This window comes from Capricornis sumatraensis, chromosome 3 (assembly GCF_032405125.1).
Source record: "Capricornis sumatraensis isolate serow.1 chromosome 3, serow.2, whole genome shotgun sequence".
Taxonomy (NCBI): domain Eukaryota; kingdom Metazoa; phylum Chordata; class Mammalia; order Artiodactyla; family Bovidae; genus Capricornis; species Capricornis sumatraensis.
The window spans coordinates 78474658-78488216 of record NC_091071.1 but is presented as its reverse complement, the minus strand read 5'-3'; the positions used below and the strand labels follow the sequence as shown (position 1 = coordinate 78488216).

Below are 13559 nucleotides of genomic sequence, written 5' to 3'. Positions count from 1 at the left end.
CAACAGCAACTCCCGGAAGTATTTGTTCAACAATAGTCACCCAACATATTTTTTTCCACAACATATTTTACAAACCATTGCCTATATAAACCACTTGATCATTTTTAAGGTAAATTTTGGCCGGATTTAGTCTGTGTTTTAAAATGATTTATCTTCTTGGTCATTTGCTTTCTTTTCCATATTATTTCTGTCTCTTGGTTAGCATGGTCCTTGTTTACCATAGATGTCCCAAGTAAGAGAATGTCCCAGACAAATGGGTGGTGCTTTATCTATGTAACGGGAAAAATATTGGGGAAATCTATAGGAAGGCTGAATTGGGGTTTGTGAAAGACAGTAAGTCTCATTAATATAGAAAACCTGTTTAGGTTGTATCTTCCACAGGCGTGAAAAAGAAAAAAAAAAAAAAAACTTGGGCATAATTTGAGTAAATGAACACTTAAGAAGGTAGCTAGCAATACGTGCCTGAAATGGATTACCAAGATTCAAAGAGATTTATGTAAAAAATATATTTTACTCTGCCTAACTTTAGTGTTGGAAATATTTATGCTTGCTGGTAAGTGTCCAAAGTATCTATCATGTTCTCAGGAAATGGTTTGGTACAGATTTTCACTTGATTTAATTAGAGGGCCCATAATCAATGCTAGTTATTTTACTTAAACCACATAATTATGCAAAGAAGAGTCAGGGAAAACATTCTTTTTTTGTTTTTAATAAATACTGTGTTTTTATCTCCATATTGCCATAAAAATGAACCAAACATTAGTTTGATCATAGACAGGTATTTCTACTCATTGATAGGACAGCAAAATCATAAGTACATAGTTGAATACATGAATAGCATATATTTCCCTAAGGAAATTCTATGCTAATGACTTTTTAAATTATAATAAAACCATACATTTTTTTTCTATATTTTTAGGAGGCAAATGGAGCTAAAGGCAGTAAGCAAGAAAAAAAGCATAAAATGATTCTATTTTGCATATATTATTTAGCTAATGCCCATCAACTGGCATAAAATATGAATCAAAAGCAAGCTGGCAGACCATACAATCATTTCTCTCAACTCAGTATTTTGTTTAGCCTTCCTTAACAGGAAATTCTTCTTTCACCAAAATGATTTGCTTCACCTTGAGGTACTATACAAATAAAACAGGTATAATTTAAAACTTCAGCACGCCACACTCAAAATCTGAGAAGCTCACCAAACTAATGAATTTAGAAAGTGAAAGTGATGTTGCTCAGTCATGTCTGACTCTTTGTGCTCCCATGAACTGTAACCTGCCAGGCTCCTCTGTCCATGGGATTTTCCAGGCAAGAATACAGGAGTGGGTTGCCATTTCCTTCTCCAGAGGATCTTGCCAACCCACGGATCAAACCTGGGCCTCCCACACTGCAGGCAGACTCTTCACCATCTGAGCCTACCAGGGAATCCCAGTGAATTTAGGGTCATCGGGTAATAGTTGAAACATACTGATGAAATAAAAATGCTTTTCTACCTAGTATGCAAATTTAAAAAGATAAATGTTGATGATGTATAATTTAGGTACAACAAAATGAATCTGTTTTAAATGTACAGCTCAGTTAGTTGACAAACATACACACCCCTATTAACAGAATCAAGATATGGACCATTTTCATCATCCCAGAAGATTCCACTGTGTCCCTTGGGCCCACTTGTTTTCTAGGCTAACTCTAGACAATCACTGAGCTCCTTTACATCATTACAGATTAGTTTGCATTTCCTAGAGTTTCATATAAATAGAATCATAACGAACATATTCATCTATGTCTGACTTCTTTTCCAGTCATATTAGTTTTGAAATTCTGTGTCAGCACTTTGTTCTTTTTTTTTTATCATGAGTAGATTTGCATCACATGGTTCTACCAACTTCATTTATCTCTTCTGTTGATGAAATCTCACCGTTCCTAGTTTTTGGCTATTAGGAATAAAACTGTTAGGAACATTTGTGTACAAGTCTTTGTGTGGGCATACATTTTCATTTCCCTTTGAAAGAATTAGAATTGCTGATCTGTGTGGTATGTCTGGACCTCCCTGGTGGCTTAGTGGTAAAGAATCTGCCTGCCAATGCAGTAGACGAGGGTTTGATCACTGGGTGGGGAAGATCCCCAGGAGAAGGTAATGGCAACCCACTCCAGTGTTCTTGCCTGGGAAATCCCATGGACAGAGAAGCCTGGGGAGATACAGTCACTGGGGCTGCAAAAAGCTGGACATGGCTTAGCCACTGAGCACACACGCCGGTGGTTACGTTTAAGGAACTGCCAAGCTACTTCCCAAATTTGGTGTGATTTCACATTCTCACCAGCAATATTTGAGAATACCAGCTGTTCTCCAACCTTCCGAACATTTGGTGTTGTCTTATTTTAACCATCATAGAGCATTAATTGCATTTCCGTGACAACTAATAATATCTCTCCATGTATTCACTGGCCATTGACATATCTTCTTTTGTGAAATGTCTGTTTAAAACTTTTTCTCATTTTTTAAAAATTGAGTTGTCTTCTTATTATGGAGTTGTAAGAATTCTTGATATATTCTAAATAAAAGTCTTTTTCTAGATCTAAGTATCGAGAGTATTTTTTTTTTAGTCTATCATTTGCTTGTTCCTCTTAACAGTGTCCTTTGGAAAGCTGAAGTTACTAATTTTGATGAAATCCAAATGCTTATATACTTTGTTTAATTTTCTGATATTTAAAAGAGAAGTTATAGGAGTATTGTAAGGTTTTAGCTTCTCCATCATGGTTAGAGGCAGAAATCCAGTTACTTTGTTTTACACATTATAAAACCAAGAAATTCTCCTAAGATGTTTGTCAAGCAGGTCAGAGATGAAATACATTTGCCTTTATATACTGGTTTATAGGTTTTAAAAAATCAAATGTGTATATTATATTTATAATATTTTAATAAAGATTATACTTATATATTAATATCAGAACAAATAGATATAAATATGTGATCTCAACTTATATTCTCACTTATTTAATTCTACTTATACTTTTATTTTTCATCTTGAATTGTGTATATTTTTAAAAAGAATTCTATGGTTACTGTTCTCTGTATATATTCAGCAGCAAAACTGGTGACTGCCTCTGCAAATAGAAGTTTTTAAAAATGTATCTATAGGTACCTGAGTTATTTGAATTTAATTAGATGATAGCCTTTAATGTTTAATTTTTAGTTTCCTTGAATGGTATTCCTGCTAAAAGGATTGCAGATTACTTTGGCTTAAAATTTTTATTTTAGAATGAAGATTAGTTTTAAAGAAGCTTTGGGAAAAAAAGTTCAACTTGATAGCTGACGGTAACAACTTTAACTTGCAGTAGTATATATACAATACTTTATATTTATATTTTGGATATTATATTTTATTTTTAGGTTTAATCAAAGCATTCATATAATTGAAGGGTATGTACTTAGTATAAAATAGAATTAAATACAGAAAATTAAACCATTTCTTAATACAGTTGGGTCTAAATGAAAATATCATGTGTAGATATACACAAATACATTAAATGGCTATGAAAATTTCAAGGCATGCTTATTATTGCTGTTTCCAATCTTATTTTACCTTTTATGGCATAATAGCTCATGATCCAATTCTCTAGGAATATGTATAATTTTTTTTTCCTGTCTGATGCTAAGCTTTACATAATCCCATTTTGATTAAGTTTTGTAGAAGCAACTCTGTTATTCAAATGAAAGATATTATGTGGAATATGGATACATCTTAGTCAACCCAATTAACTAGAGTGTTTTTTCTTAAAAGATAGAATTCCTCTGCAGGAAACAAATATTCTTCCTAAACAAGCAATAGAAATAGCATAATGTCATATTCAAAAAGGCAAAAATATAGGAAGGAAGGGAGGAAAGTAGAGAGGGAGGGAGGAAGAAAAGAAAGAAAAAGGGAAGGAAAAAGACACAAGGAAAGGAAGAAGAAAAACTGGCAGTAATCCCCGATTTAAGGATTAAATGTTGGGACAGATGAGCCTGGCTGGCTACAGTCGACGTTGTCACAAGCGACTAAACCACCACCACCACAGAGCAAGCAAAGAACTGAGTCTCTAATTTAAAATAATTTACACGATAAATAGTACCATGCATTTCACTTAATCCTGGGGTGAACATGTTAAACTTTAGTGCTCTTAATATAAGAAATGAATCGCCAGTCCAGGTTCGATGCATGATACTGGGGGCTTGGGGCTGGTGCACTGGGACCACCCAGAGGGATGGTACGGGGAGGGAGGTGGGAGGGGGGTTCAGGATGGGGAACATGTGTACACCCGTGGCGGATTCATGTTGATGTATGGCAAAACCAATACAATATTGTAAAGTAATTAACCTCCAATTAAAATAAATAAATTTATATTTTTTAAAAAAAGGGCTTCCCAGGTGGCGCTAGTGGGATAGAACCCTCAGGCAGGCCAGTGCAAGTTAGACATATAAGACAGTTTGATCTCTGGGTGGGGAAGATCCCCTGGAGAAGGGAACAGCAATCCAGTCCAGTATTCTTGGCTGGAGAATCCCATGGACAGAGGAGCCTGGCGGGCTACAGTTCATAGTGTTGCACAGAGCCGGACATGGACTGAAGCAACTTAGCATGGCACAGCTCTTAAAAAATTCTTCCTTGGAAATTCTGTTTCAAGATTCAAGTACTGTTTTCTTTTGAAAAGAGCATGCTAAGCTGCTAAGTTGCTAAGTCAGTTCAGTCGTGTCCGACTCTGTGTGACCCCATAGACGGCAGCCCACCAGGCTTCCCCATCCCTGGGATTCTCCAGGCAAGAACACTGGAGTGCGTTGCCATTTCCTTCTCCAATAATTTATACACAGATATAGAAATATATATATATATATACGAAAAGAGCATATATATATATATTTCTATATCTGTGTATAAATAATTAAAAACATACTTTTTTTCTTTTCTTTGTTACCAATGCCACTAAAATTGATAGCCACTGTAAAGTATTATTCCCTGGTGGCTCAGAAGATAAAGAGTCTGCCTGCAATGCAGGAGACCCAGGTTCAATCCCTGGGTTGGGAAGATCCCCTGGAGAAGGAAATGGCAACCCACTCCAGTATTCTTGCCTAGAGAATCCAATGGACAGAGGAGCCTGAGTGGGCTACAGTCCACGGGGCTGCAAAGAGTCAGACACGACTGAGTGACTTCACTTCATAAAGTATTTACTAGCAGCTGCGATCACAGAATGGTTGGGCCTGTGTTTGTTCTGTAAGATTCAGTCTCTCTGGAATGAATTTTTCTAGTTTTTCCAGTGGGCTCCACTTCCATTTCCTTCTGAGTGTAATTCTGCTTTTTGGTTTGTAGCAAGACTTAGCCTGAATTTTCAGAATATTTTAAGAGTTATTTAAATGTAATGTTATTTGCCTATACTAGTTATTTCAATATACTAATATGAATCTATTTAAGTTTCATAAATAAAGCTTACCTAGCACATTTTATTACTCAATATATTAACATTCAAAAATTAACTCTCTGGATCTATTTTCAAATTTGTTTGCAACCTAAGGGTGATGATGCTCATTTTCAGACTTTAAAATCCATCATGCTTTTGTCAGTTGCTGCATGGTATAAACAACGTTATTTTTAGTGGTTCCAAAGTGTGATTTTTTAAAATTAATATTAAAACATCTTTAGTTTTACACAGTTTTTTTCTTATTCCAAAGAATATAACTTTTAAATGATGCTCATAGTATTACCCTGGAGAAGGGAATAGCAATCCCTGTAGGGTAAAGGGCAATCACTTAGGTCCTTGGCATAATGTCACAGACAAAGGAATTTTTAGTCAAATGACAAGGAAAAATACATACATTCATATATATATGTATGTATATGTGCATATGTGTATATATGAAAGATTAGCTCACATTATAATTAGTAGGGTGATATTTACATATCTATATCTATCTACCAATGTCTGTGTATCTAGTTATGTGATGTAAAAGAGTCCTTCCTATTCTAATCTGGTCTCAGCTTGAAATATTACAGAATATAACCATTTGTAATAAATTACAGACACATTTTTTTAAATATAATACAGACACATTTTTGCATCAGTAAAAGTGGACTTCAAGCCTCAGTTCCTGAATCCCAAGGACCATGTTACTCTAGCTTTATGTTCATAGTTTCCTGAGGTCATGCAAGATCTTTGGTGTCTCCCCTCACAGAGAGAATCAGATTTGGTAAAATAAAATACCCATATATTTAATCCCATTATCTCTACAACTTTCTATAATTTTTTCTTTGCCTTCTTCTAAATGTTTTAGAGACATTGATTTTGTACTATTTATCCTAATAGATAACAAAAGCGAAATCTACTTACAGCCAATCAACATAACACAAATCGAAAAGATTTTCTCCGAATTGGTGTTGGGAGACACATTCCCAAATCCCACACTCGTTAAACTGCTGAAGGTAAAATAAAGTGCTGTGACGTATTTATCTTTAATGGATGGTCCAGAACTTGAGTCACTGTCATTGTAACGTTTCCCAATTTGTTGTCCTAAGGAATCCAACCAGCCGATTTTGTCAGTCAGGTAGGGCCTTTCTACATTCCCAATGGCATACCAAATGCAAGCCAGCCAGTGAGCAATCAGGGCGAATATGCACATTAAGAGCATTAGAACTGCAGCCCCATATTCTGAGTATCGATCAAGTTTTCGGGCCACTCTCACAAGACGAAGGAGTCGAGCTGTCTTCAAAAGACCAATTAATGTTGTTGTCTGTGGAAATAAACGTGCATCATCAGAAACAGTTGGTAGACAATTCAGTGTGTGTTCCTGTGTAGCAAAGTAAGTAGAAATAGGTTACAAAAATATGGTAGCACTGAAGATAGTTGCGTATTTGAATTAAACATCAAGGTTAGTTTTTTTCTTTTTTTAACATTTGCTTTGGAAAGTACTTTGAAAGTCTGTGGTACATTAATTCAGTATCTCGGCATGTAATTCTTTTGGGACAGAGACCATGCTTTGTTTTGCACTTTAACCATTTGCCTGGCACAAAATGGGTACTCAGTAAATCATTCATTCACTGACAATCATCCCAGTATGTTACTGGTGGGCCCAGCAAGTGGGATTATAGTGTTGAGCAAATGGACATGGTCATTTTTATAGTAGAAAAAGATATCTATTTATTAGACAAAAGTGTCACTTTTTATAAAGAGAAATAAGGCCCACTGTCTATTGGGGAGGAAATAAATATTTTTAAAACAAATAATAACATCATTTCAGAGAGTGAAAAGTGTGACAATGATAATAAAAACAGAGCAATATGATAGAGGGTGTTCAGGAGCTTGGGTTGGGATGAGAACTGTTTTAGAAAGGAAGGCCAAATCTTGCTGACAAGCTGACAGAGTTTAGAAGGGTTTCAATGAGGAGCCAGTCAAGCAGATAACTGGGAAACTTATTGGATGATTGCATGCATGCATTAAGTACTAAGTTCAGATTCACTTTTTCCTTTTTAAATGTGTTGAATCGATAAATTGTTTCTTGATATCCCAATGATATTATGTATTTTGCTTTGGGATGTGATATGGGTAACTAATTGCATGACTATTATTGACCAGGTATCTAAAGATAGGACACTTTTAAATAATAACAGGATACTTAACTGGTTGTTTGGATTTGAAATCTGTAAACAAATTTGGATTTGAAATTTGTTAACAAATTGCAAGTTCATTTGTTAGGTTTCCTAAATAATGTCAACTATAAGTACTATATAATTCGCAGGGTATATAATTATTCCATGTTACATGGTATTTACCAATCAATTATTGAGTCATTTTATGTGTTCATTTTGGTGTTTATTTCTCAAAGTACATCCATTTTTGTTAAGAACACATATTTTAATTAAAGAAATAGCATGTGGCAGAACTATCACCCTATATCTTCATATTGATTTGGTGAGAAAAGGGCTCTAAATATCAAGAAAATACTTTCATTAACATTCTAAAATCAGGGTTACAATTTTTTTTTTTCCTTATGCCAGAGTGGTCACAAGGGAAAGAAAGATTTGTCTCCCCTGAATTCTTTTCAGTTAGCATTCGAATCTTCTAGAAAGGAGTTTGGGTAGTTGTGATGGTCTTATTAAAATTTGGATTCTGGTCATTGCTCACTTAGAAATGGGAGAGGCGAGTCTTCTCTGTTCCCAAAACTGAGTTATTATTTTTTAGGGTGTAGTAAAGGAAACAGTGTTTTTTCATCACAAATTTAAAATTATGTCTCTCCAATGAATAAATGGTGAATTTAAATGAGTATGAGGTGGGTTCCTGGGAGAAAAGATAACTTTCTACTATTTATATTATCAGAGTTTCAGTGTAGCAGTTATGAGTTAGAACTTCGGAACAAACTTAGGTTTGAAATTCTGCTTCCATAACAGTGTCACCACAGACAATTTACTTATGTAATCTTTAAGCATTAATTTCTTCTTTTGTAAATGGGCATAATAATGCCTCCTTCTAGCATTGTAGGTAATACCCAGTACATTGTAACTGTGTTTTTATTGTAATATCTCATATGCTTTTGTTTCCATCACTAAGCAGTAACTTTGTATTGTAAAATGGGTTGTTAGAGCTACATATTTCCTAAACTTGTTACACTGATATCAGGAATTTTGAGTGGAAGCTTTTGAACACTGGTCTTTCAGCTCCCCTGGGAAATTGTAGGGATTTTTCAAAGACAAGACTATCATTTAGATGCACTGACTGCTCAGACTCTTTAACAGAAATCAACCTGTTTCAGCGCAACTCCATTTCTACACTTCAGAGCTTAAGTTTGCACATTTATTTTTCCTCCAGTTTTGATTCCTATTTACTTATGTGGAGAAATCAGAAACACTTGAGGGTTATTGTTCAAAACTGCCTTTTTTTTGGAGCAATTTCTGAAACTCAAGATAAATGAAATATAATGAAATTTGTATAGGTATTTTGTTAATGAAGTGAAATGCTTCAGAATAAATAAGCTGTTAACAACATGCTGTGATAAAAAGTACTAACAACTCTTTTGGCTACAAAGATGGTAGAGCAAAATGATGCTATGAAAAGGAAAGGAATCCAGTCTGCTGTATATTATGCTTCCTTTTTGCCCTCCTCTCAAAAGAAACCTCTGGTGTTTCTTCTACAATTATGTCAAAATGAGGTGAAATCTAGATGACAGTAAGTTTCCTGAGAAGGTAAATAAATATAATAACACACAGTGACATATTTTCTGTACCAAAAAACCTAAAAAAGTAAGGTACATGATAAAGTCCCAAAGGAGCTGACACAAGGCGCTGCAGAAGGAGAGGAGGACAGAGAGGAAGAGGGAGGGGAAGAGTGAAAGTGTTGGGGGTAGACAGAACTTTCAGTTGCATCTTAAGGATGAGTGAATATTGCCTTCAACAGTCAAAGCCATTCTCTTTTGATTCTATAACTCGTACCAAGTAACAAACACCTTTTCTGCGGTTATCAAGATGCTGCCAATATGCCTGGGCGTTCTTCCTTAGCTGTGTACAGCTCACCTTGTAGATGACATTTAGGCTAGCAGTAACTCTTTTTTCTTTCTTTAAATATCTCTTTAAAGATTTAGGGTGTTTTGCCCCAGATAATACAATAAAGAGAAGTGATTGCACCAAAATCTCGGGAAAAAATGGGCCAAAAAAAAAAAGATCAATCCCTTCTTTTTGATTTGTCAGGCTATTAGTTTCCATTGTTTAGTTCAATGAACTATCTTTGTATTATCTGCAAGTCAAAAATGGGACCAACAACTACCTTATAATTGGTAGTTTTTGGCTTATTAGAATATTTTCAGAAGGCATAGTTATCTCACAGTATATCTAAGTTCATGTAATACCCAGACATACTATGAAAATCTACCTTAGTGAGTGTTTTTCCAATTTTTGAAAATAGAAATAAAACTATCTTGAAACTAATGACAAGAACTTTGAAAATAGTAGAGGTAAAGAAGTTTGTCTTAGGTGGTATTTCTTGATTTTTTTCACTGGTTTTAGAAAAATATTCTTTGTTTGTTGTTACTTTTGGTAGAGAGTGAAAAGCACATAAAAGCTCACTAGAGGTAAGAGTAATCATTATGATGTAATATAAAGACAGAAAGACAATAAATATCTACAAAGAGGTGACCTGTTTTGCAGTAGGTCAAAGCAAGGTCCATTGTTTTCCAGTACTGTCTATTAATATATAACAAAAGAGATACAATACACTTTAACAAGTCAATTTTCCACCTCAACAGTACCTATGCTAGTTCAGAATTCAACTCTTTTACCCTGATTGAACGACATCTCAAACTCTTTTTGCCTGAATACCACAGTAAAGAAGACCATCCTAATACTTTCATTTTGTCACAATTTTTAAAAAATGTAAAATGATTCTTCCCCTGGAAATTTAATTTTTCAAATTTCTGAGTAGCTGATGAATATCATCCTATTTCAGTTTTTTTAAAAATCTACCCAGATACTTTTTTTTTAATATATTGAGGTAAAAGCTACTTTCCCTTATTAAGTACAACTTTCTTAACTGAATTTTATATTAAGAATATATACTTTAAACAACTACAATTTTGTCAATATGTTAGATAACAGGCCCAGACTAAAAAAACTATGAGTTTTTTTTCTACTAGATATTTTACAGTAGTTCAGGCATTCTCTCTTAATGTAAGTAGAATTATTTTTGAAGAAAAACAATGTTGTTTTGAAATTAAAATAGGTGAAATATTTAACAACTCTCTGCTTATGAATAAGTCTGGCTATAGTTAAACTGAGAAAGCATCATCAATAGGAGGAAATCTCATGGTTGAGCATTTTTCAAAACAATTAAAAAAAATAATTCTCTTTAGTAAGCATTAAAAAAATCTTACATTGAAAATACTTTATTTCAGGGTTTAATCTCTCCAATCCTTGCCTACTGTAAATAGATAGAATTATTCTTCTATGAATGAGGAAATGTAAATATGCGCTCTTTGGTTCTGGCTGCTGGTTGTTAGATGAACGTCACTGAAACTTCCTACTTAATCCATCATTCTGTCCTGTTTATCAAGTGATGTATATTTTTAGTCACTCAGTTGTGTCCAATTCTTTTTAACCCCTGGACTGTAGCCCACCAGGCTCCTCTGTCCATGGGATTCTACAAGCAAGAGCACTGGACTGGGTTGCCATTTCCTCCTCCAGGGGATCTTTTGACACAGGGACTGAATCTGTGTCTCGTGCATTATAGGCGGATTCTTTACCTGCATAATCTGGGAAGCATAACATTTGGGTTCAAATGGGAAAAGGGGGTTCCTGGGTGGCTCAGATCATAAAGAATCTGCCTGCAATGCAGGAGACCTGTGTATGATCCCTGGGTTGGGAAAATCCCCTGAGAAGGAACTGGCAACCCACTCCAGTACTCTTACCTGGAGAATTCCATGGACAGAGGAGCCTGGTGGGCTACAGTCCATGGGATCCCAAAGAGTTGGACATGACAAAGCAACCAACACACACAAGGTGGAAAAGGGAACACTTAATGAGTAATAAATTTCATAATTCCACACTCATGGTTTGTTTTAGATTTCATTTCTATTCCCATTAAGTTCTAGTACTTGCAAACATCATTCAATAAATTGCCCAATAAAACACAATAATACTGAAACTAATTTTTATTTTTTTTGTTCAGCTTGAGTCATATTATTTTACTATCTCTAAAACACATTCACTAATACAAACAAAGAGCTGTATTTTGAGTGTGTAAAAAACCATAGTCGGGTGGGGCACCTAACTTAGCCTTTCTTTATTTGTACCAAACCTCATAAATTTCTCAACAAACAGGCTTTCAAAAAGAAGATTTTACAATCTCCAATATTTAACATCCTTTACTCTCAAGATACTTTTATTTTTATTTTGTTTTAAAATTAACATTCTATTTTGCTGCATTTTGATCTTACTTTCTCTTTAGTTATAGTAACACAGAAAACTGATCATCAAATTATTCCAAATAGTAGTATGCAAATGCTGCAGTAAATAAACAATTATGAATAATATGTTATTTTTTATAAAACATATATATGGAATTTGGCTTGTTCTGGAAACATTTAACCAAAACTTATTTTGTTTTTAACAAATTTTAGTCAGAGGATCACATATAAGCAATGGATAAGTGAAGAACTTAATGCAACATTTATTGATGGAATACTCTTATTATTCCTTAGTTCAAGAGGTATTCCATTGTGGATTCTTTGTCTCTTAATTGTCATGCCACAGACTTTTAAAAACATGACCAGACACCTCAAATACAATCAGTTGAAACTTCTGCTATAATTCCTAAAAAGTACCTAATGAGAGACATAGTTACTTTATGTGTAGATACATATAAGCATGCAGGCCTGCAAAATGTTCATTGTTATTTAAATTTGAACATGAATATGTCTAATGTTTTAGAAATTCATTTCAAACAAACTAATGACAACTACTGTAGAGATCAGGTTCAAAAGGAATACTGACAAAATGTTCAAAGTTTCTATAACAGAGGCCTGCTTTGCTTTCCCTTGTAACCATTCCATGATTTATGTATCACACTAATGAAGCAAACATATCAATGTGAGCAGAAACAACTCCTCTCTGTTAAAACTCCCTGTCAAAAGGCCTTGCCTGCATTCAGAATTCATGAAAAATAACAGTGAAGTGTGAAAGGGGAGAGGTCAATTAATTAATCAAAATACTACTACAAATTTTCAGGGGAGTAAGAGTTTAATGAAGCATGTAACTAAACAGAGAGCTTTAGAGTCTAACTATTAATACCTCTGAAGTAACATTTAACAAAAAGAAGCACACTATTGAAACATTTGAAGCAGATAATGAAAAGTTGACTTTTTGGAGACAACCAATAATACTGTTGTTGAAATAACTCCAGAAAATTGAAGAGACAGAGCCAAAGAGAAAACAATGCTCAGTTGAGGATGTGACTGGTGATGGAAATAAAGTCCAATGCCATAAAAATAATACTGCATAGAAACATGGAATGCTAGGTCCATGAATCAAGGTAAATTGGAAGTGGTCAAACAGGAGATGACAAGAGTGAACATCACCAGGAATCAGTGATCTAAAATGGACCGGAATGGGTGAATTTAATTCAGATGACCATTATATCTACTACTGTGGAAAACAATCCATTAGAAAAAATGGAGTAGCCCTCACAGTCAACAGAAGAGTCCAGAATGCAGTACCTGGGTGCAATCTCAAAAATGACAGATGATCTCTGTTCCTTTCCAAGGCAAACCTTTCATACACAGTAATCCAAGTCTATGCCCCCAAGAAGTAATGCTGAAGAAGCTGAAGTTGAATGGTTTTATGAAGACCTACAAGACCTTCTGGAACTAACACCCAAAAAAGATGTCCTTTTCATCATAGAGGACTGGAATGCAAAAGTAGGAAGTCAAGAGATACCTGGAATAGGAGGCAAATTTGGCCTTGGAATACAAAACGAAGCAGGTCAAAGGCTAACAGAGTTTTACCGAGAGAACACACTGGTCATAGCAAACACCCTCTTCCAACAACACAAGA

At 34.7% G+C, this 13559-nt stretch overlaps 1 protein-coding gene across 1 annotated transcript in view; it reads right to left on the bottom strand.

The window, feature by feature from the left end:
- The window catches only part of KCNH7 (potassium voltage-gated channel subfamily H member 7), a 517474-nt gene that overhangs the window by 51126 nt on the left and 452789 nt on the right, over positions 1–13559 (bottom strand). Inside the window, exon 8 of the mRNA XM_068967898.1 lies at positions 6358–6757. Within this exon, the coding sequence (XP_068823999.1) occupies positions 6358–6757 (400 nt within the window). The remainder of the gene's footprint in view (positions 1–6357; positions 6758–13559) is intronic.